The sequence below is a fragment of the Vanessa cardui genome, chromosome 19, assembly GCF_905220365.1.
Source record: "Vanessa cardui chromosome 19, ilVanCard2.1, whole genome shotgun sequence".
Taxonomy (NCBI): domain Eukaryota; kingdom Metazoa; phylum Arthropoda; class Insecta; order Lepidoptera; family Nymphalidae; genus Vanessa; species Vanessa cardui.
The window spans coordinates 4,693,318-4,718,923 of record NC_061141.1 but is presented as its reverse complement, the minus strand read 5'-3'; the positions used below and the strand labels follow the sequence as shown (position 1 = coordinate 4,718,923).

General features: G+C 36.8%; 2 protein-coding genes across 2 annotated transcripts in view; one reads left to right on the top strand and one right to left on the bottom strand.

Moving 5' to 3' along the window:
• Positions 1 to 25,606, top strand: part of LOC124537997 (neuropeptides capa receptor-like) — a 134,781-nt gene that overhangs the window by 38,056 nt on the left and 71,119 nt on the right. The window lies entirely within an intron of this gene.
• On the bottom strand, positions 20,963 to 25,406 carry LOC124537996. Its single transcript, XM_047114998.1, has 2 exons — positions 25,308 to 25,406; positions 20,963 to 24,748 (listed from the first exon to the last, which is right to left on the bottom strand). The coding sequence occupies exon 2, from the start codon at positions 24,742 to 24,744 to the stop codon at positions 21,424 to 21,426; it is 3,321 nt and encodes a 1,106-aa protein (XP_046970954.1). The 5' UTR covers positions 24,745 to 24,748; positions 25,308 to 25,406; the 3' UTR covers positions 20,963 to 21,423.

The window sequence follows — 25,606 nt, the reverse complement described above, 5'->3', positions numbered from 1 at the left end:
ACAATACATGATATTGGGTGGTTCCGGTTTGAAGTAGTGCGGCAGTAACCACAGGTACAACCTAACATCTTAGCTCCTGAGGTTGTTATAGTGCATTGGCGATGTATGTTATCTATAATAATAATATAAAAGTAAAAGTAAATCTATTTGTCTATATATGTCGCTCTTTCAAAACCAAACCGCTGAACCGCATTTGACGAAATTTGGTATAAAAAATAGGCCACTTTTTTGCCCGCCACATGACAACCAAGAGTCTAAAAGGCAAGCGAAGCTGTGGGCGGCTACTGGGTACTATTTATCAAAGCGCGTATCTCTATGGATGACCATCGCCAAGAGGCCTATATGCCCGTTTAACAACAACAACAACAGCCTTTAAATTCCCACAGCTGGGCTGAAGGCCTCCTCTCCCTTTGAGGAGAAGATTTAGAACATATTCCACCATGCTGTTCCAATGAGGGTTGGTGGAATACACATGTAGCAGAATTTCTATGAAATTTGTCACATGCAGGTTTCCTCACGATGTTTTCCTTCACCGCTGAGCACGGGATGAATTATAAAGACAAATTAAGCACATGAATAAGCGGTGCTTGCCTAGGTTTGAACCCGCAATCATCGGTTAAGATGCACGCGTTCTAACCACTGGGCCATAACGACTCATGCCCGTTATATATATAGTTATTATATGCCAGTTCACCTACCTGTAAAAATTAAGTCTATCATTATTCAATGATATAAATATACGTATTCGGAAAATTGTAATACGAAACAGTTATACTGTCTCAATGTTTTTTCAACGTTTTGAACACAAGTATTTACAATATATCCATCTGTAAAGTACATATCTTATGTGTTCGGAAAGATCCAAGAGGCACTTTGTAACAGATGTGAAGTACGAGACATGAAAATTTAACATTTCAAATGCTATTTATATATAAAATAATGTTTCACTAATAATAAATCTCGTTTCATGGAACATCAGCACATTTATCGAATATATTTTGATTCTTGGAATTAATTAAAAATATTCATTAACATTTCATGGAAATAACCTTTCCAATTTATTAATTGAAAATAAAAGCTGACTCCCAAAATTTCCGTGAAAGACGATGGTTTCGCAAAATGTTTGTTTCGATGTATGATATTGGCAAGGGCGATTGATGTTATTAGTTGGAACTATATTGAACCCAACGCAAAAAGAATATATTTCACAACATATATACAGTGAAACTTGGTTAAGTGGGACCTGGATAAGTGAAATACCTCCACAACTGGAGCTCATGCTGCGGTCCCATCACTTTGGCATTGAATTACCTCTGTTAGTGGGAGGAAGCAAACCTCTATAACTGGGATTTGTTATTTTGTTTCATCATTAGAATAACCTCTACAAATGAGACAGCAAGTGATTTTTTTACGGATAAACTTCTGTAACTGAGATAACATTGTTTTGTATTTTTACTAACTTATTCTTTTTCTGCCCACAAATTCCGCACTTAACTATGTATGTAATTTGAAGTATCAATGACTCCAAGTTTGAGTTTTTTTTTGCAAAATGTCAGAGCGCACCTCTATATCTGAGACATATTTATTTATACCTGGGTATCTGAGACACTGGGTTAGTGGAATACCTCTATAAATGAAACAACATTGCAGGTCCCTTGAAGTTTCACTTAACCAGGTTTCTTATATATATATTCTCTATACTAATATTATGTATATACTAGCGATCCGGTCTGGCTTCACACCGGTGCAATACTGACACTAAATACAATATATGTACCAACTACAAAATTTGTTTATTTACGACATCACATTAGAAACTTCTCAAATTATCAGTGTTAGTTAACTATATTGTTCATGTATTACATACAAAAACCGTCCTCTCAAAACACTCTATCTATTAAAAAAAACCGCATCTAAATCCGTTGCGTAGTTTTAAAGATTTAAGCATACACAGGAATATAAGGACAGAGAAAGCGACTTTGTTTTATACTATGTAGTGAAAATGCAAAAGTAACTCTTTGTCTCTCTTTACGAGCCTGTCTTTCACGGCCAAACAGCTAAACCGAATATGACGAAGTTTGCAATAAAACAAGTTTCAACCCCACACTTTTTTAATACCTCACCCCTACCGACTACCTCTTCGCGTTTCCCACCTGGAAGTGGGAGGGTATATAGGTGCGCACTAAAAAACCAACGGTACCTTTTCCAACATTTAGGGGGGTTTGCGGGGTGACTTACCCCTAAGACAAGAGCATAACTAGTTAAATATGTACCGAAACATAAAATACATAGAAAACAATTTTGTGTGAAAGTTCGTTCATCTTGTTACGAGATGCGAATTTAGTTGATAAACTTCACCCTGTACTTTGAGATCATATAACTCTAAATAACAATATCATGTAGATATTATATTTGTTCTTGGCTAAAGTTTACCACGATTAACTAAATGCTTGATATAATAATACTATAACTTGTAAGCGCTAGTTTTCGCGTATGTATGTTACTAAGAGTGTTTTTGAGCAATTATATGTATACTGGATTAAGAAATAAATTTATTGTTTAGCAAATAAAACATATACATTACTTTAAAATAACTTACTTTATTCAGCAATGAAACGATGTGTCTTAAGCTCTCTTATACATATAATTACATAATCATTATAGTTAATGTTTTACATGACGCACAGTGAAAATCATCCCATACATTACTCTGATCTCAATCAATCAATCAATCCCAAGCTAAAGGACTTCTGTTATGGAAAATCAGAAGTAACGACGGTGCCACAAACACCCAGACCCAAGACAACATATGTATATCGGCCGGGAATCGAACCCGGGACCTCGGAGTGGCTTACCAATGAAAACTGGTGTACACACCACTCTACCACGGAGTTCGTCTAACTCTAAATTATGTACAAATTAATATGTTACAGGTTAGTAAAAACTAACTTAATTAGCCATCCAATTAAACACCTAACCACTAAACTAAACGGTGTTCTTTTTTTATGCGGTGGCTTTAATACGTAAGTATCGAGACTACCAAGAGTAGTTACGATGTCACTGATTACATTCCTGTCTAAGCTATCAATATAAATATTTTTAATTTAATGAGAATCCTTATTCCATGAATGAAAGATGTATTGGAGGATGTCTGTATGATGTCTATTCAGGCCTTTGGTTGAATAGTAAACTCAGGTAAAGTATCTAGGCTGTTGATTAAATGACCAATTTAATCAGTTAGCTGCAACATATGTATATATATGAAAGCAATTATTCCCCCATGACGTGTATCCATCAATATTATTGATTGATGATTGCACACCTTGGGAATGAGATGAACGCTTCCAGGATATTTCAAATAACAAAAATATTTTTGTACATGAAAATAAAAAATAAATAAAAATATATCCCGCTGAGTTTCTTTCGCCGGTTCTTCTCAGTGTACGAGGTTTTAAATTCCGAGCCGGTAAAAATTTCTGACAATCAATTAGTGTCACTTCTATATTGTATAATGATTTTTGATTTTGACTTTATTAGTGTTGCAATATTATAAGGATTCATTAACAAATCCGAAATAAATCTATAAAAATAATAAAATTGGAGTGTTTGAATGTAATATTGAAATAACCACTTTTAACGAAAAGCATAAGCATACACGGTACCAAAATAACATTTTTTTACAATTTTTGTCCGTCTATTTGTTCCGATCTCTGGAGCGGCTGGACCAATTTTGACAATATATTCACTGGCAGAAAGCTGACGTAATAAGGACGTAACTTAGGCTAACTAACTCTGTAGTTAAATTCAAACGCGATCGAAGACGATGGGAACAGCTACTACCTAGATAATAATAATTCGTACAATATATAGTATTACATTCTAATGGAAAATTCCCTTTATATATATGTCGAAAAGGTTCGACTAACGTAATTTCATGTTAGCACTTCTCAGAAAGGTTGTTTGAGAACCAAATTAGTAACTAATTAGAGGGAATACTGAACGATAAGGAAAGAAATATCTATGAGTGAAACAGCAATAAATTCGAGACCAGTCATGTTTCTGAATCGATGTTTTAATTACGCCAAGTATTCTTGACTAATATATTTTTTTCAAAGAACGTCTTCAGACTTTTAGTACGATAGATCTTATACTTACAGCGTTGTTTGCACATTTTGAAAGCTTCTATGAACTGACATCTTACTCACAACGCTGTAAGATTTATTTATTACGAATGATAAACGTAATAATAAATACTTCAATCCCTTTGTTATTTCTTCTCTTAACTGATTTAATTTTTATTTTTATAAAGTTGGCCCAGATGATGATCGCGAATTAATAACTAGGCAAGTGAAACAATGCAAACTAATGAGCAAATAAAATCGTGAAAATATCCTTATGTGTATAGTTTCAATGAAATTCTGCCACATGTGAATGTGTACATCAAACTGCATTGACCTAGCGTGGTTGATTTATGTCCAAACCTTCTTCCTACACGGAGATGAGGCCTAAGCCCAGCAGTAGGACATTTACAGATTAATCCTTTATGTTTTATTGATTAGTATAAAGCGTTTTCATTTTAATAAGCCTATTATTATATACTTAGTTTGTAAAATTTAATCAAATATAGTCGCATTATTGCTACGCAATCTGGTATTAAAAGTGTTTTTAATTTCAAAGCAAAATATACCAACTACAACAAAATTATTTTAAACTTATTTCATTTAATGGAAATAGTTTTCAAGTCCGATTTACTAAAGATCGGACTTAAAAAATATTTTAATTTCATCGTGCTATATTCACCGGATATATTATCAAGCCAATTCATTATGAGAATAATTACCGAATAGATACAAAACATGGAGTCTTTAAGAAACACCTACGCGAGCTCGATGGTAAACATAAAAACTTTTTTAAATTATTTACAAAGAGAAAAAAGAAATCAATTTATTATTGATAAAATTTTTAAAAGCTCTCATTATAAGTTATTTTTATAGTCAAAGTCAAAAATATATTGTATTCACAGTAAATATCTTTAAAACAAAATAGTTAACTTCGATTAATTAGATTTTTTTTATTTTATATACTTGTGTTACTTTGTAATTAAAATGGTGGGAGAGAGAAACTAATAAGTTTCTAGACGGTTTTTTTTCGATAGAATACTACTACATTCCGAACCGATGGTACCATTGTATACTAGTACGTTGCCATACTTTTCGCATAAACGATATCTGAAACATATCATATCAGCTCATGATGGTGAAAATACAGATTTAAGATTTAGCGAATATAAGACGACCACTTACCATACACACTCAAATTCCTTTATTCAATATAGAAGCATTACGGGTTCGGAAATGAAAATGCCCTGGCCCGAAAAGAACCGGAGAAAGAAACTCAGCGGGTCTTTTTACATAATATATCCAGGCGGCGATCGTTTCATTCCTAAGGCGTGCTATCAATCATAATGTTACTAATTGTATAGGAACCTTTCGCAAGAAAACGTTCCTTAACATTTTTTTTAGCAATAGAAGCATTCGTCTTCAATACGAACGCCTTCCGGGATCTTGTTGTAAAACCATATAAATTGCCCCTCAAAAGTGTTACTGACTCCATGCAGCTGGATGTCAGGAGTAACCAGTTTGTGTTTGTTTCTTGTACCAATGCTATGAGTATCACATTTCCTCATAATATTACTAATATTTTTCCGAAGATAGGTACTTAACATTACAAAATATACGTATATTGAGAAGCAATAGTTTATATCTTGATTTCTTAACATACCTCAATGATTCTTTATCTCCTACACAAATATAGTATGGAGAGCGGCTGCGTTACCCCAAAGCTAGTACCGTAAGACATTATACTGTGCAAGTAACTGAAATATACTAAGCTAGCCGTACCATCAGTATACAACCTAATTTTTCGACTGCAAATGCCGCAGAACTCAGTCTACTCCCCAATCCATTAATCAGGGGGACCCATTGCAACTTGTGTCAACAGTAAAACAAATAATCATTACATACATATATAAAACAAAGTCACTTCACGGTTTCTGTCCCTATGTACACTTAGATCTTTATAATTACAGATATTTATGCGGTATTTTTAATAGATAGAATAATTCGTGAGGATTTTTTTTGTACGAAATAGATAGAAAATATAGTAAAGAAACACTGATAATTTTAGAAGTTTCTAATGTGATGTCATAAACAAACAAATAATGTAGTATATTTAGCATCAGAATTGTAACCGTGCTAAGCCGGGGCGAGTCGATAGTTAGTTATAACTAATAATGAAGGTTATAAATTCCAGTCTGTGAAAGCATTGGATATAGGATAGGCGGATTCAATCGTATGACATCGCATGTAGCCGCGCTCCATGCAAATATCCACTTGAATATTGTATAGACACTTTAATTTCCTTTATGCAAAATGAGTGCCATTCAATACGATCCTTATTTACTGTACTAACAAACTGACTCCAATCAGGAGCGTTCAATTTAAATTTATAAATATAAATTAGGTTTTTGAAACTGTATAAACATATGAGATTTGTTTCAATTAATAATATAGATCGATATTTATTTTGTAGACACTCTATATGCTTATATGTCTATGTTGCAGCGTGAGATAATGAAATACTTTGATTGAAATCACTTAGTTTGGAGATTTGATTCTGGCCAGTGAGAATCGTGTTAGAAAAAAAAACTCGCTGAATTTCTTTCGCCGGATCTTCTCAGGTCAGGGTATTTTCTTTTCCGAACCAGTGGTACTGTTTCAATTGACCATCTGTAAGAAAGTAACTTCTATATTGAATAAAGCAATTTGAGTTTACGAGATATGACGGATGGTGTCGCGTCTTATAAAATATTGTAACAAATCAATATACGAATCCAGCTACAGATTTGTTGTATTATTTCGTGAATATGTATATCGAAGATGATGATCCTTAATCAAATAATCTTGCCGACTTTCCGTGATATATATTTGGTTCTATAGTTTTATATAAATTAATTCAGAGAGATGAGATTTCTGTGTATTGTTACTAGTTATTAATTACCGCCTTTATGTTTTTCTGTTTAATCTAAAGGTTGACTGGCAGAGAATGCCTTCAAACATTATATCTTTCTTTTTTTTAACTTTGTTCTGGTCAATAGTCTTTAAATACAAATAATATTAGTTACACAGCTGTGTTCTGATACATTCAGAAAACCTGTTTTAATGAAGATAACCTTTTTGGTTCACAAGATTAGAGCCCACTTATCATCCCGCAGTAGACGCTCCTCATGCTGTCGGCACGTGAGATAATTAGTATTTCGCTAATTGTTATTATTGTCAGCCATTTAGTTTAATAAAAGTTATGGTTAAATTCTTTATTTCGATTTCGAACGTAAAATAAGCGTGTTTTATCGGTAGATTGTTTTTTTTTTAATAAATTACCACGACTGATTCTTATAATATATATACTTATTATCACTTGTGTTAGGAGTGGGAACGACAATAGCCCAAGAGGTCAGAATCGATCGTCTTTTTACATAGGTAGCCAAAACCATTGCGCCATGGACGACTAAGGATTATCGACACTTATTGGTTGCTTACACAATGAAACTATAAACTAGACTGTTCTGCTCCACAAATTTAACGATTAGTCATTCCTGTAGATTTTAATAGCTTCATGGAAATTTGATCGGATTCGATAATAAATCTGTATTTAAGCGCTATCTGAAAAGTGGCTACGTAACCTAATTTACAAATGCGGATTTCAGAATACGAAAAGTCTATGACAAAAGTGAAAGCTTAAGTCAATTTTAAACGAACGTGGAAATCTTTCCACATTTTGAAATGTTTCGTCTTATTACTGACTTACTCTTTTTAAGCTAATATTGTAAAATTCTTAGAATAATAATTTTGAATTGTTGTCGTTAACGTCTTGGAGTTACTACAGTATAGTACGACACAAATTAGATGTAGCATCGGAAAATGCAATGGAATGAAAATAAAGCCGATTACTGCCGATTTACACAACCAATACAAATAGCTCCCTATCGCGCCTTTCGACGCTATTGGTCGCTATAGATTCGCATGTCAGACAAAGCAAGTGCATTTAAATCGACGCGTCAAATTGACGAATATATTAAGGTCATATGATATTACAAGTTATTACGTTTGAGTAAAGATCATGTTCGCATGAGAAATAAATTTTGATAATTTGGGATAGCGTTCTCAATTCGGATGTGATCGGTTTTACGAATTTTGCCGATGTGACATCTAAGTTGTGTCGTACTATACATAGCATCGGCAAAGTCAATAAATCCGATTACTGCCGATTTACACAACCAATAGAAATAGCTCCCTATCGCGACATTCGACGCTATTCGTCCCTATATATATAGGGGGAAGTCCCCTAGTGGCGGACACCTAAGGTTATTTATAAATAAAACAACAAATATTTATGATAAAGAAATGTTTATTAAATTATGACTTATATTAGATAACAAAGTTAGAAATCAAATTAAATTAACAAAAATGCAACTTCTGCTAAAAAATAATTAATACCATCAATCAAACTTTGGTAACAAAAAATATAATTTTAAAAAGTGGCACCTAGTACCGGGCGAATATTTGCGCCATACCCCTAGCACCGGACATTTCAAAATAACCTGCAACGATCACATATGTAGCCATCTCCACACTCTGTAATGTCAGCACATGCTTCATGTACCCACCCACGACAGGATGAGCACTGGATCCAGTCTTCGTCAGTGTCTTCTAAGCAAACTACGCAAATTGTTATGTTTGTGTTAGATGTTTCAGTTAATGGTTCTATTTCACTTCCTTTCTTTGCTTTAGGTTTCACGTTTGTCGCTTCTTTTACTTTGTCTACGCTCTTTCGTTTTGTTTTAATTCTTTTGGTTTGCTTTTCTTTACCTCCAATTGCTACTTCAAACTTAGATTCTATTTCCTTTTTTTATGATTCATGTTCTTTACATTTTCTTTCTCTTCTGCCATTTTTTCTAGGGCGATGAAATTAAAATTTCACTTCGTTCACTCTTTCTTTTTCGAACTGCTGTTCGTTTTTTTGCCGCGTCAGGCAACGGTGATAAGTTATGGATTATCTGAATAAGATCGGGAGCAGAACTTGTCGACGGTTTGGGACTTGTGGTTATAGGCTCACTAATAGATTGTTCAAATTCTTTCTTAATTTGCTCTTCAATGATTAAGTTTGATATCACGACATCTTGTTCGATATTTAGTGAGTTCGATGAAGTTTCTGTTTGTTCTTGTGGTATATTGGTCACATCTGCCGCCAAATAATCTAGGTCAGAAAATAAATGTCTGTCAAATGGATGGATTCTAGTGCATTTGAATCCAGATACAGCAATATCCAATCGAGCTACTTTTATAAATGCTTCTTTAACTAAACCAGCAATGTCGTAATCCGTTATCCGACATCCAGCATTTGTTCTCATCCACAAGTCGCATCGTTGGCTGTATGCATCTTGAAATGACTTCATAAATGTCCTGTCCAGATGCTGGAGCTTGTGCGTAGTGTGTGGTGGTGAACTTATCAAGTGAATATGATTTTCTCTGCAAAAATTGATTACCGCCAATGTCTTGTGGCTGCAATGGCCATCCCTGTGCTGAAACAAAAACCTCACTATTCATCCACCCTTTGGGCTGGGCCACACCGATGCTCTCAGCTGGAGCATCCATCATGAGCCTTTCATTCATTCTTGCCGAGGAAATACGAGAAATGGGGGTATGTAGTGACCGTTAGCACTCATACAGAACAAATGTGATGTTTTTGCCTCTCTCAGCAGAAGTGAGCTTACCTACTTGACGGATGGCTTTCGGAGCGAGAACTTTTTGATGTTTGTGCACGCAACTGACACCAGTTTCATCACAGTTATAAATTCTTGAGGGTGTGAATTTGTACCGTTTCATCAGCTTTTCAAGGTTGTCGTAGAATAGATCCACTTGTGGTTTGTTAAATCCTATGGCGCGCATCATGCTTGTCGATTCCGGTGCTCGCAACGAAATGTCAGAATGCCTTTTCATGAAGTCGTAGTAAAAATGTTTACCAGCACTGCCTTTTTCTTTATTAAATCTATGAGGAATCTTCATGGCTTCAGCTAAGTCGTATGCTAATTTTAGAAACTCATTTTTCATGAGCGGCATGCATCTATTCGACAAATCTTTAATGTGGTCCACCAAGACTTGTTCATACTCTGCTGAAAAGGTGCTAGTGAACCTAACTAACTTTGCTTTCATTGTTATTTCTTCTCCCCGATTTAGAGCCTTTATTTTATCATGTATAGTGCTTTTAGGAATATTATATTGCATTGCAGCTTGTCTTACACTCAGTTCTTTGACATAACCTTATCAATAGCAGTTTGTAAGCTCCGTGGCTTCCAGGATCCTTTCTTTTTCTTTTCGTCCATTTTAATTCTCTTCTTTCTTCTATATGCTAAAACAAAATTAAATAATTAGAATAAACGCCTTGAATTCTCATTAGAAATATCAATATGTTTACTGTCCAGCGCTAAGGGACGACTTAGTGTCCGGTGCTAGGGGACAGACATTTTCGTTCATTAGGTGGTACCTACTAAAATTGCTTAAAAAATCTAATAATATTCTACAATTTTACGGATAACAATCAAGTACTACTTATATCTTTGAATACTACTCAAATGTAACTGCATAAATATACTAGAATTACTTACATTGATATTTAAGTGACGCCGTGATTTCGCGCCTAAAACACCAAACGGTTGCTCCAGCCGTGGCCGTGTGCGTCACTGGCGAGGCGCGCGCGCGTGATCCCGTACCTGTGTGCCCCCCGCGCCCCCTGCGCCCCTTTCACTTGTATTTTGAATCGAACAGATTTATACTCGCTTAAATATTATAGTACGAGTGTCCGGCGCTAGGTGCCGTCCGGCGTTACGGGACTTCCCCCTATATATATATTCTCGCGTCAGTTTAACCCGAGAAAGCAAGTGCGTGTAAATCGACATGTCAAATTGACGAATACATTAGGTCATATGATATTACAAGTTGTTACGTTTGTGTAAAGATCATATTCACGTAAGAAATAAATGTGATCGGTTTTACGAATTTGGCCGATGCTACATCTAAGTTGTGTCGAACTATACGTGTATTATAGTTCTGTGGGAATTTATTCGTCGCTCATAACTCTGATGATAATGATACTGTGCATTCCTATTTAATTGCATCCGACTCTTAATTAAATAGTTGGTTTAGATTAAACGCGTAAAATTTATCAAAGTTTTTAGCACAAAAACTTTGTCTCGCAATTTTAACTCCAGGAAAATTGGCTTTGTACTTTCGTGGAGTTTAATTTTACTTTGAACTAATTTCTCCAAAAATTTTCCAGCGGCTAAGTCGTCAAAGTACAACATATAAAACATTACATTTTTAATATTAATTGTGTAATTAGTAGTTAGTGTACTACAATTAATTAATATCCTTGTGGTAAGTGTAGATTTGAGATACGATATACAAATGTCCCTAAAATTTACCATCTTATAATTAACCAGATTGATAAAACATACTCAAAAAATATTTGAGGTATCGAAAAGTTAGGTAAATCACAAAATATATTGATATTACTTAAGAAATTATACATTCTACATCCATACAAACTTTCTCGATAAAAACTAGCCTGAACTACGCATATCAAATTTTATCTAAATCAGATCAGCGGTTTTATCGTGAAGATATAGCTACTTTCGCATTTTTAAAGTATTACTACTGATTTAATAACACTTTAACACAAGTTTGCTATTTGGTTCTGGTGGAGTAGAAACGAGTTGTTACAACTGATTAGAGTTGACTTACATGTAAAAAGCTGAAATGTGATGACATGTGAATGTGAACCTTAAATCGATACATTAACAACAACAGCCTGTAAATTTCCTACTGCTGGGTTTAGGCCTCTTCTCCCTTTTTAGGAGGTTCGGAACATATTCTACCACGCTGTTCCAATGCGGGTTGGTGGAATAAACATGTGGCAGATTTTTTTTGAAATTAGACACATGCAGGTTTCCTCGCGATGTTTTCCTTCACCGCCGAGCCGGAGATGAATTATAAACACTAATTAAGCACATGATTATTCAATGTTGCCTGCCTGGGTTTGAACCCGCGATCATCGGTTAAGGTCTACGCTTTCAGACTGGGCCATCTCGGCTTCCAATTCGGCATCAATCGATACAGTCTGCGTCAAATTCGGCTGTCACTGCTATTAAACAGTTAATTTCAGAAAAATAAATCGCGCTTTGAATTTGATTTTACAAAGCTATATGGACAATAGGTTTCAATTATACGAGATGAGACTGGAGATCGTCTGGACGAGTTTCTTAATACCGATTTAAGTACTTTACCCTTATCTAAGGACATAATCGTTGATTGAGCGGTTATTTGAACTTTAAGATAATTCGATCACTAGAAGACATATTAGAGAATACATGTACCCTTACCCTTTAAAACAAAATTAGTATGAAATCGTTGAGAGCAAAGACTAATTATATTAAACCTGAAGAAATTACAATTTAGTTACTTAGAACGTTTGAAAGTAACATGTCGAGAAATTCTTGACTGGAATGTTTTACAATAATTTGCTTTTCCCGTTTATTATTGACACATTTAACTTAATTTATTTTTATTGTATACGTTGGCGGACGAGAATGTAGGCCACCTAGTGGTAAGTGGTCACCTGGTGGTCACCATCACTCGTAAACAATGACGCTGTAAGAAATATTAATTATTTACTTATATAGTCTTATTCAACTTATAAATATTAAAAGTTAAAAAAAAAACAACTAAATTATTCTGTTTTTTACGCCTGGCATTATGTATTAATCGTAATTCTTGTCTTGTCATTTTTTTTATGGTATATGTCGACGGACGAGCATATGGGCCACCTGATGGTAAGTGGTCACCATCACCCATAGACAATGACGCTGAAAGAAATATTAACTATTCCTTACTTCGTCAATGTGCAACCAACCTTGAGAACTAAGATCTTATGTCCTTTGTGCCTGTAGTTACACTGGCTCACTCACCCTTCAAACCGGAACACAACAATACTGAGTACTGTTATTTGGCGGTAGAATAACTGATCAGTGGTTATCAACAAGTTAACTTTATATATTCGAGTTTTAAGTTTTAAGGTTAAACACTGTATTAGCCTCAAATCATTAAGATAAAAGCACCAAAAGAAGCGGCTAATCGGTATATATATCTACAGTCAGTTCTCAGGCATTTTTAAATTAATTTCAAATTTATATTTATTTATGGAAATATTTCCATCAAATTATCACTCAGCACTATAATAACTAATATAGGTAATATACGAAATGATTCGTCTATGTAATGTGTAAACAACATTTACCTTAGTACACCAAAAAATTTTCAATAGAAACTAACCAGTATAAAAATCTTAATTTAATTATATAATTATTTAAATTAAATATTTCAGTGTGAATATATCACGAACTCATCACGTATACATCTATCGTCATAGCGACCTACAAAATTCAGACAAGTTAAGTAAATACACATTACCCTAGTCTGATCCTTAATTACAATTAACAATAAAATACTAATTCGGTACTGGGTGGAGCTCGTAAGTCTACAATAGACCGAACTTGTTGGATTTAAACAATTGGAATGGGCATTCCAGCTCTCAATTGTCACTGGTTTATTCAAAATTACTTGGTGAAGTACATTGGAATTTATATTACACTATATTGGAAAAAATACATAAGTAAGAGGAAAAAGTAACATTGCTTTCTCGTTTGCCTCATATACATTGTTTACAATTCCTATTTAATGAGGATAATTTCTGCATTTGATCTGCAACATATGTATTTTACTTCCTATTTTTGATTTTTTTTATTTTAATGAACAAATTTTATTTCAGCTTATTTGTAAGTGGTCATATCGGTAATGTTTTTGTACCATTTTTATGTCGCCAATGCACCACTCATTTAGGGAGCTAATATGTTACGTCCTTTGTGCTTGAAGTTAAACTGACTCACTCACCATTTAAACTAAAACAACAAACTAATTTAAACTGAAACAACAAAACTAAGTATTTCTGTTTTGGTGATACCATCCTTAGACGGTATTGTTTCACTCACTCTTCCAACTGAAACTAAAAAACTAAGTATTGCCGTATAAGATTTTAAATTAACATGGTTTTTATTATTACAGTTATATAATATAATATCGAACTCCAACGAATAAAAAAAACATGGTAAATATCCCGTAATTAATAACTGTGATAAGTATTGCTGTTTGGGTGGTAACTTCCTTAGACGGTATTAGTTCACTCACTCTTCAAATTTAAACACCAAAACTAAGTATTATGTTTGGATGGTACCAACCACCAAAAGAGTACACATCGTACAGTCGAATTCCATCTAAAACTTTTATTGCCCTTATTTGTAAAGGGCTTTGTAATTCGAAATCCTAAACGAATCGGAAATTATATATGATAGCAGGGTTACCTTTTCCAATATTCCTATTGTGATGTCTACAAGTTACTAGTTTATTGTATAAACTGCCATGTTTTATTCGAGGTATACAAGTCATAGACTCTCACTATTGTGTTTACGTCAATATCATACAAAGCATTATTAACTGACGTTCATAAAGCCACAAAAGGTGAAGGTAATTTGTTATATCTTTGAAAGACATCGTAAAAAGAGATATTATGTCACGCGAGATCACTCCGCCGTGAATAACCGTGAAATAGTGAACACGAATATACTTTTTATACATACTTGCTCTTTATTTTCTATCATTAGTTCAAACGCATCCTTATTCCCATCATGAGAGCGAAATAGAGAGAGAGGGAGAAGTATAAAGTGTACGTAGAACAAATAAGAGTGCGTATTTTTCGGTTATTTCTACAATACAAAATCTCGATATATTCCAAGGTAATAGATTAGACAAACGGCCCTTTTATAGTCATAATACTCACCATGGCATATAATGTACTTAGACAATTCATATATCGCACTAACAAAGGACCAAAATAAACAGACTTTATTCTATAAATATGTTTGAAATCTGCACTTGAAATCGTTAAATGTCATACCAATTATTACGATATACTTAATGGCCAACAATTGCCATTATTTTTTTCTCAACGCGTTCGCTGCTTTGACATTCAAAACTTTTTGTGGTAAAAGTTGGCAGACGAGTAAATGGGCCACCTGATGGAAAGTGGTCACCATCACCCATAGACAATGACGCTGTAAGAAATATTAACTATTCCTAACATCGTCACTGCGCCACTAACCTTGGGAACTAAGTTGTTATGTCCCTTGTGCCTGTAGTTATACTGGCTCACTCACATTTCAAACCGGAACACAACAATACTGCGTACTGTTGTTTAGCGGTAGAATATCTGATGAGTGGGTGGTACCTACCCAGACGGGCTTGCACTAAGCCCTACCACCAAGTAGACTCACCACCACGTTTTGAGAATCAAATATTATGTCATTTCAAAATGTCAACTATCTTCGTGACAAATCAAGGCTTTTTTCCACTTCCGACACAGCCAGCTTTTTTGCAACAAAGTCTACCTTATGAAGCTTCATATTGTCAGATGTCCTTTACTTGTAAATTCCAGTACACAGACAGACATGTCAATGACCGTTGCTCTGGACTGAACTCCGACAAAAGGAGAAAATGTTTTAGTGTATGTTATAAAGTTACACCTGAACATCTTGGAATATAATATGCATTTCCGAACATGATATTCTTCGAGTAAATCTATACATATAATAAAATTAGAGTGTTTGTTTGTAATATTAAAATAGCCCTTTTTTACCTCAATTCATATATATTTATACAAGGTACATAGACCAAAATAACATTTTTTACAATTTTTGTCTGTCTGTCGGTCTGTCTGTATGTTTTTTTTTTTTATTTAAAATACAACATCCACAGGCTCGCAGATGCCCGTGCCTTTTTTTACCTTTTATATTCAATTACATTTTGGCGTTTTATATTTTATACTAAACATCAGCAGATCTTCGCTGGAAATCATTATTGTCGTCTTCTTGGGAGACGTGGCCCACACTGATTTTTTTTTTTTTAAATAATATATACGTGATCTATAATAAATAATATATAATAAAAATAATATATAAACTATAATAAATAATATATAAATAAAAATATATAGCAGTATATGTGTTCGAATTACTCAATCCAGCGGGTCCTGGTCCGCGTTTGATCAGAGAGAGCACGGCCTCGGCGATTCTGATGTCGCGTTTATGTATCTAGAACAAGACATCTAGTCTTGAGGCTGTGCTCAAGGATGGTCCTTTCTGAAGCACCCGCCGCTCGGCCGATGAATCTGCCGATAGCGTCGTCACCATCGTCCATGTAATAGACACAGGTGTTAGTGTGTCTAGTAATTGCCACAACTGCGTGAGGAACACTTTCGTGAATACGGAGCCTCACATTTTTCGACTGGACTATGATATCGTCGCCGTAGGTCTGTCCCTGAGATTCGTGGATGGTCATGACGCCTGATCCTTCTCCTTTTCCATATCCCTGGTCCATCAGGAGTTTCTTTTCCTCCTGCGTATGGACCAGATATAGGGTTTCAGTTTGGTCGGATGGTATGTTGGCGTCAGTGAATCTCTTCAGTTGTTCTTTCAGATCTTTGGCGGCTTCGATTGTTGAGGTGATTACCACTTCGTTATCCTCATCAAAATTCCTGACAATGTGAGTCGTCTTTCCGCATCCTGGTACCCCGTTTATCCACGATATCTGTTGCAGCTCCCAACCCACGAGAGGTGCGTCGACGCCCGGACCTTCTGAGACGGACTTTGCCATCACGAGTATCCTGTCGTCTAGCATTACTCTCATGCATCTGGCCACTACTACCACTGGGTCTCCTGTTTGTATCAAGAACCTAGGGAATTTTCTTTTCGCCCCTCCGCTTCAACCAGGCCAACGAATCCATCTACAGCGCTGTAGGCTGCCATGTACCGCCCCGACATTTTCCCTTTGATAACTTGGGACGTGTCGTTGTTGTATATGGCCGCCCCGGCTTCTTCGAGCTCCACCTCCAGCAGCTTTTCGTTACCGCGTCGGTAGGTCTGCATGATCTTTTTACAGGTGGCTAAGTGGACCTCGCGGGTGGCCGTCACAATAGCCCGGAACTCTAGGAAAGCATTCACTGCATGGTCTCGAGGGTTAGACGCTGGTTTCAGCTTTGGTGGTATTACTTGACCCTTATCGGCCCTTGTTAGGTGGGTGCGAGTAGTTTTGGGCTTTTCCGGATGTTTGACCATTAGGAATTCCCTCATTGCCTTCGCCTGTCTACTCGATGATCCCGACGGGCCAGGGTCTGATTGAGGTGAGTGCGACGTCTTGTTCCTTGGAGATACCAGATCGCGGATTAAACATGTCACCGCCGCCACTGTGGGTCCAGGACTCGGCCGTCTGTCCCGAGGGCTCTTCGGGGCCTGGGCTGTTCTCTGCGCCGCTATTTTTAACTGCAAGCGCTCAGATCCGCTTAATTGGGACTCGATGGTGGCCAGCTTTATGGTAGGGAAAGGTGTTGTGACCTCTGGTTTTAGGAAACTCAGGTTTTCTCCCCTATCCTCATATACGATGACCTCGTGTTTTTTCGAGGCTAACAGGCAGCCATAGCAGACTGCAATGTCACCTTTTTGATAGCCGATTCTCATGGCGTCCACGCTTATCGTACATGGGTTCCCTCCATGGTCCAACTCACCCAACCTCGAGAGCATTTCGCACGCCATTGCAAAGGAGGCTTCCTCTTCCCGTTCGAAGAGTGCGACCACTTTGTTTCGTAGTCGCATCAGTCGACAGGTCAAGGCACCCGGCATTTGGATTGTTAGCGCGTCGATGGTTTCTTTATGGAGAGGGTTTGGAACATATTCCACCACGCTGTTCCAATGCGGGTTGGCGGAATGCACATGTAGCAGAATTTCGATGAAATTCTGCTATTTTCTCATGTTTTCCTACACCGACGAACACGAGATGAATTATAAACACAGATTAAGCATATATATATATATATATATATATATATATATATATATATATATATATATATATATATATATATATATATATATATATATATATATATATATATAAGGCCCTAAAAGCCCTATATATATAGCGGTGCTTGCCTGGGTTTGAACCCGCAATCATCGGTTAAGATGCACGCGTTCTAACCACTAGGCCATCTCTGCTCATAATATTAATACAGATTAACTATATAAACACTCAATACTTGTAAATGCCAAGATAATGAAAATTTTACTGGTTCCAAACAGGTAGAATTCGTTCAATTTTAATTGACAAATTGTTCTTGAAATCTAATATAAAATTAATATTTTTGCCGTAAGTATTTATCGGGCTATCTTTTAGGGCTCTTGAGTTTATAAATTGAAAATGGAAACTGATAATCAATGTCTATCGAAATCTAGAGTGGTGTACCACAGGGGAGCTCCTTGGGGCCCATATTACTCTTTATTTATATGAATCACATAACTAATGAATAAGAATAAGAAAATGTTTATTCGGGACAAACATAATTATTTAAAAAAAATAAAATCATAGGAAATATTTAACTAATAACTATAAGAAGACAACAAAAAAAAATAACAAATTTATACAAATCAACATACACAGTATTAACTTATGATGTCTGCAATCGCGATGTGTCCCAAAAAGGTGAACCATTCGGCTTGGTTTCCGCAACCAATGCCGGTAGTAATTCAGATATTTCATTTGTTGATAATTCTACAATAATCTACAAATAAAACATATGCAAAAGGTATGTCAATAATTATTTAAATAATATAATGCGTTGATTAATATAGACTATATTTACATATAATAAAATTGTAGTGTCTATTTGCAATATTAAAATAACCGCTTTTTACTAAATGTGTGTGTCTATCTGTCTGTTTGTTCCGTCTAATCTCGGAAACGGAATTAACTTCAGGTATAATTATATTTTTTGTAAAATTCCATCCCAAACGAAGTCGCGAGCACAGCTAGTTCATTATATAACCGAATGTGAAGAGAAAATCACAATTCGCATAATTCCAAAGTCCATACATATGTAATTTAACATATCAAATATTGATATAGGAGACTAAATACATATTCATAACCTCAATAATTTGAAATAGTTAATTGTGAAACTATTTTAATTACTTGTTACATTTTAAGTAGCACCGTTTTTACGTTTCTACGATGTTTTTTATGGAATAATTCCACAGTTAAAGGGTGTCAAAAACGCTGCTATGAAGTCATTTATAAAAATAAGCATCCCTCTATTTGTATTCATGATATGATCTCGTTTCACTCCTTTAGGTACCTTTGTTTACTACGAAGATGTTTTTGCTATATAATAATAATAATCTATACATACAATTAAATTGGAGTGTCTGTTTGTATGCATATGTATGTATACACGGTACCTATACCAAAACAAGATTTTTTACAATTTTGTTTGTCTGTCTTTCTGTTTCGGCTCATCTCTGAAACGGCTGGACCGATTTTGACATTTGATTTGACATTTGACATTCACTGGCAGATAACTGATATAATAAGGAGTGACTTAGGCTACATTAATATATATTTATTGTTAAATTCAAACTAATCAACTAAACAATTCTTGATTGCATGTGGTTCACAAGTGTCGCGCATCCACGTTTCGGTCAGTACTAAATAGTCAGATCTTGGAATCACTGTATCTGTTTCAATGTCTGTGGCATGAGCACTCAAACTTTGACAATTGATGTTCGTCACGATAGTTTGTCCAGCACTGGTAGCATCGTCACAGAATTTGACTGCCTTTTTAGTGGTGGTTTGCAAAGTGTGTCCTTGGAGTCGAATATATTCAGTGCGAATATCTCGTGTAGTTTGTGAGTGGTTTCCTTCGCGCCCATGTTTGAAAATCAAAGGAGAGTCCTTCTTCGTGATGATATGCAATCCGTTGATACTCGTTACGCGGCTCATGGCTACATATACTTATTGTTGTGGTTGCTTGGAGGAGTATTTATACACGATTACATCAAACGTCCCACCTTGTGATTTGTGAATCGTAATGGCACAAGGAGGCAACGCAACGTCAAGGCAGGTACGCAAGGAAATTGTTTGCGTTTGCATTTCACTGTTTTTGTCAATGTGATGTTGACCACTTTTTTGTACACCGGCACCCAATCAACGGACAAAGTGTTTGGTTTGCTGAGTACATGTGGTCGACTTTTGAGTTTTGCACTGGCACCCGTACTTTTGTCTGGAAACTCGAACCAAAGAGTGATAATTTCATCTTTTGTGGGCGGTGACGTCGTGCTGGTCAATGGTCCTGCTTCGGCTGGATCAGCTGGCTGACGTTCGATGTGTCGCAAGACTCCAATACTGCCGTTTACCAATCCATCTCCTACGTTGATGTTAGACGTTATCATGTAAGGGTATCCCACTGCTAAGGGCAGCATGTAAGGCAATCCGACTGTCTCTGCAACCGACATCTTGTGAAGTTTTCCTTGCTGTTGGCCCCTCTCAGAATTACTGGAATATCCGAGCATGATATCAGTGGCAATACAGTTGTGTGCGTTGTTAATTGCTTTTCGATTGTATGAATCAACCTCAAAAACAACCGAACAGCGTCAGGTACGTTCTCTTTGCACCAGGACTCTGACTTATGTCTGGATTCTATAAGTTTGATATTATTGACACTTAGTTTAAGTCCATCTCCAATTTTAGTCAGAATTCTCGAAAACAGCTCGTCAGTTTGTCGTACAACACGGACTGAGTTGATTGGCACTGTGTAACACGAAGTAGCGCGTACAGGCGGCAGCTGTCTGAAATCGCCGCATAAGATGATGTGAAGGCCTCCGAAACCGGCATATACGACCAAGTTGGTCGTATATGCCGGTTATCTGTTGCAATCGATAATTGATTTTACCGAGGATAGCTGCACTCAACATACTGATCTCGTCAATGAAAACTGCTCTCACGCCAACGAACATATTTCTATAATAGGCTTGCAAGTTTGTAGCTGATAGAAGTCTTGTAACTCGAGAAGTTGTTAGGCGAAATGCTGAGTGAACTGTTGTTCCACCAAGAGGTACAGCTGCTTTACCTGTGCTTGAACAAGCAACGTGGGCGTTGTTGAGTGAGTTGTGGTTCTGAGTGTAACGATTGTACGTTTCCATGAGGGCCTTCAATGTATACGTTTTGCCACATCCTGCTGGTCCGGTGAAGAAGATTTGTAGAGCCTGTAGGAGCTCATCTCCGCAGCCATGTAAACGATGTATAGCCTCAAGAACCACCTCACGTTGTTCAGCATTTGTAGTTCGTAGCAGCTCACAATATTGTTGTTTTGGCATCACGTTGCTCCTTTTTTTACAACTGACAATCCGTTTTGCGGCACGATTTCATTAACATCATCGTTATTTTCAGCTCCCTCTCCTCCTAACAGCTGTTCTACAAACACTCTTCTTGACTCTGTTTCCGTCGGTTCTGTGGTGTCTGAATTTTGCAAAATCATCATTGCTTCTAGCTCTTGCATCACTTTGTCGATGTCAATATTGTTCCCATAAAGTTTTCTGCGTTCCATGATAGTTTCCTTATTGTCATTGAATAATTGTATAAATTTATTACAATCAACAATGTCAGCGACTTCGTTGCGAAAGGGCAAGTACAGCAGTACCATCTCACGTTGATAATCGACAGTTTCATCTATGTCGTAGCATCTGTATCGTATGATTCGACCGATCAGACGTTTGCGATATCCTCTCGATGTCGTTCTTTCTCCAGTCGGCGGTTCAGGATCGTCATCTTCATGCACGTTCAAGTCATCTTCATTGTCAATGAAATCACGAGAGTTAGCATACCACGACGCAAACTCGGCCAAATAAACATCTTGCAAAGATGGAGGTCTTTCTTCATACCGCTGAATGATGTTTTTGGTCCACACGTCTGTGCTGTCCTCTGCGATTCCTTCGCGATCCAATTGTTTCCGACGTTTGCGGCAACGTTGTCTCTCTGAGGGCCACACTGTTGGTATGTACACAATTTGACGGCTTGCTTCGCTCATCGGCTGTCGTAACAAATACCATGCTGCTTCTTGCGCCGACATTTCAACTGCATTGAGAAGTTTGACACTCAATGCTTTTAATTGACCAGTGTAATCGCGGTCAGGATGTTCTTCCATCATTTTAGTCAACTCTCGATTCAAATTACCCATTCCACGAGCTGATTTGTTCACGTATTCCACGACGTACTGTGCGCAGCTGTATTCATCTAAGATAAACTGAATATCGATGTTGGAATTAATTTGACCAGCAAGGTAAGGGTTGAACGTGTTTGTCATAAGTTGATCGAAGTTACGTTTAAACAACAAAGTTGGCCTGCGAAGGGTTGAACGTACTATATCAAGATATGCATCAAATGTCAGACCATGTTCCCTCAGAAAGTCATCCATGCTAGGGTATGTACGTTCGCTGAGACACGTTCGTAGCTCCTTGGATTTTTTTTGGAATGTTGACCGGCGTCCATCAGTCTGAGGCATTGGAACCAAGACTCGAGTAGCAGGCATTGGCCAGTACGGGATCCCAAATCTGCAAGTCGTCTCACCTCGCTTCGTGCAGGTGAAAGTGTGCTTGTGAATTTGATTGGCGTAGATGTTCTCGTTGGGCATATCTTCTTTGGCGACAGAACTCAGCTTCTCCACGAGCTCGATGGTCATTGGCATATTTTCTGACACGGCTTCGTGTGGATCATTATTCAACCACACCAAAATGTGTGCGTGGGGGCTTCCTCGATGCTGGAACTCAATGCAAAAGAAATAATCTTTTACAAAGTACTGGCCAAATGGATTATATGATTGTTTTGCCTTCAGCATATTCATCAATGTACCGACGAGTTTGTGGAAATATATGCAGCACGTAACTGGATCGTCGGTCACTAAGTTGCACCGCTCTGACGTGTTTAGATCTTCAGCAACTTTTCCAGGATACTTGTTACTCAATTTGAGGAGTAAGTTCAGTAATATCAACCAGTGTACTTCGTTTGCACTTAAAGTGAGAAATATGGTCGGTTTACCTAGTTGACGGAGCATCGCAAACAGATCTCGTTTGCGAGAGGCCCAATACTGGACAGAATTAGGTACTGACTTCATGAAGGCAAGATTTTGAACGACAAATTCTTTAAGAAATTCCGGGTCGTCCAACATGCGTCGAGTTACGTTTTCCGTGGTTGACACATTTCGAAATGTGCTGTAAATGCCATCTACCATGCGGAGACGTAGAATCTTCATAGCAACGTACAAGACTTTTTGAGGCGTGGCTCCGCGTCTGTCACTTCGTCGTAATTCACTGGTTGCCATCATGTAAGGTGTCACTGAAACTCCCATGTGGAAGCGACGAGGCTGGCCGTAGTATATTGCAGGAAATGATAGTTCTTCAGCATGACGGTCGTAAATGATGTTCAGAGGCATGGCCCGATGTCCTAGTGCGATGTCGAGGCAATCCTCTTCGTTCCACAGTAGTGTATGCTGCCTGGAAGCAAGAATTTCTGACTCCGGAGTACACTCGGCGGCGATTGTTTCGATTCGATGAGCCGAGTCATCCTGCAAATCTTCCTCTGGTGGCACGACAGTTTGCAGCCTTGACAAATCTACTTTGATATCGTACAAGCGATATAGACTTGAATTTTGAAGTACATCCAACCATTCTTTGATTGTCCTTTTGGACATGTAGCCGCTGATGTAGTTTGTTTTGTGTGCGAGATTCCGTTTGATGTTGACATTAATGACGTCGTCCTCATCTAAATGCCGGGGCAAGTATTTTACCATGTCTTCTACGTTGATTGGAACGTTGATCACTTGACCAATAATTCCATAAGAGAAGTCATGCCGCAGACGACGCACTTGCATGAATGGCAGACGTGGTGAGATTAATCGTTCACTAATTGGATCCAGTGGCGGTAAGCCAGGAGGTATTTCTGGATATGAGAAGCCATTCACTTTTGCAAGGGTAGGAAGCTTATGTTTGTTCAGCGAAAATCTACAGGTGTTGCAAATATGCGTATAATCCTCCTCGCGTAGTTGCCTATTTTCCTTAACGAACCCACCCGATATGACCTGTAGTTGTGCAGCAGTGATGATTTTAAGGTCATTCTTGAACCACAGTCGGTCGCAAACAGAGCAAGCGTGGCCAAATTCGTTGTCCAGAAATGTAGTTTTAAACCTCTTTATTGACGACGACCATTTGATATTCCAGGCTGATTGTTCCGGTTGCACTGCTGTGTGAGTCGGTGGAGTACTTATTTGTGAAACAATTTGAGCAGCTCTACGCTGTCTGTAAGCACGTTGTCGCTGAGCGCTGGTCTGGGCAGTAACTGTTCTTTCCATTACCACAGGAGCAGACACTGTGGCTGTCTCTAGCGTGCCGGTGTCAAGAGCTGAGTTGGCGAGTCTAAGTTGCTTGCATCTACGTTGTCTTTCGGCGGCTGCTTTTGCAAAATCTGCTGCCTCCGCTGGAGTTCTTTCCGCGGCCTTACGTTTTCTATATATTTTTTGTCGTTGCGCTTTGGCATTATGGGGTGTGTGTGGCACAGCGAAAGGTATGGCAGACGTTGGTGGCACGATATCATCAGTCTCCATCGGTGTACTGGACGTTGAAGGAATTTGTACATCTGGCTCCATTGTACTAAAATTGAAAAATTAGAAATTATTGTTTCTCATATTTTTAAATGTTCTCAAATACTTATGAATATGAATAGTCAATTTAAAAATGAACAAAATTTGTTTGTGTTAAATACCTGATATGGTTCATGTTATGAATTAATAATAATTTGGAAAATTAACAAAATTTGTTTTTGTTGAATTAACTTTTTGTTTCAAGAATTTTTAAAAAATAAAAGTAGTTTTAAAAAGTTACTAATATAAATAATTAATTTGAAATTTCACAAAAATTGTGTATGTTAAATTCATTTTTTATTTCAAATTTTTGCTTAAATTGAACTTTGTTGAAACAGTTATTAATATAAATAACAAATTCAAGAATTCACAAAATTGGTTTATGTTAAATCAATCAGTTGTTATAAGTTATTAATAAATTTAACTTGTTTTACATTGTTATGAATATAAAAACTAAACTTAAAAGTTAGAACATTTATTTAAATCACATTAATTGTTAATATAAATCGATTTTAATTCAAATATTCATTTATTTCATCATGTTATATTATCAGTCTGAAATTATTTACCTTTGCTGTTTGAATTGTTGCGATGGACGAAACTACCTTCACATTATCACTACACAATTGTTTTACAATTAACTGGCAACGTGTAGACTTGTATGCAGGCGCCTAAGCGAAATAGAAGCGCTATGACATGAATCGGTGTGTATGCCTATCTCTCTCGCTCTGTCTCTCTCGCTCTTAGGCGGGCCAACTGTGCTCGAGTGGAAGGGACGCGTGACTTTCACTTTTTATGTCTGTCTCTCTCGCTCTTAGGCGGGCTAACCATGCCCGAGTGGAAGGGACGCGTGCCTCTCACTCGCTCT

Coding starts and splice junctions, on each gene's coding strand:
- LOC124537996 (XM_047114998.1), bottom strand. CDS start 24,744: ATGGAGCCAGATGTACAAATTCCTTCAACGTCCAGTACACCGATGGAG.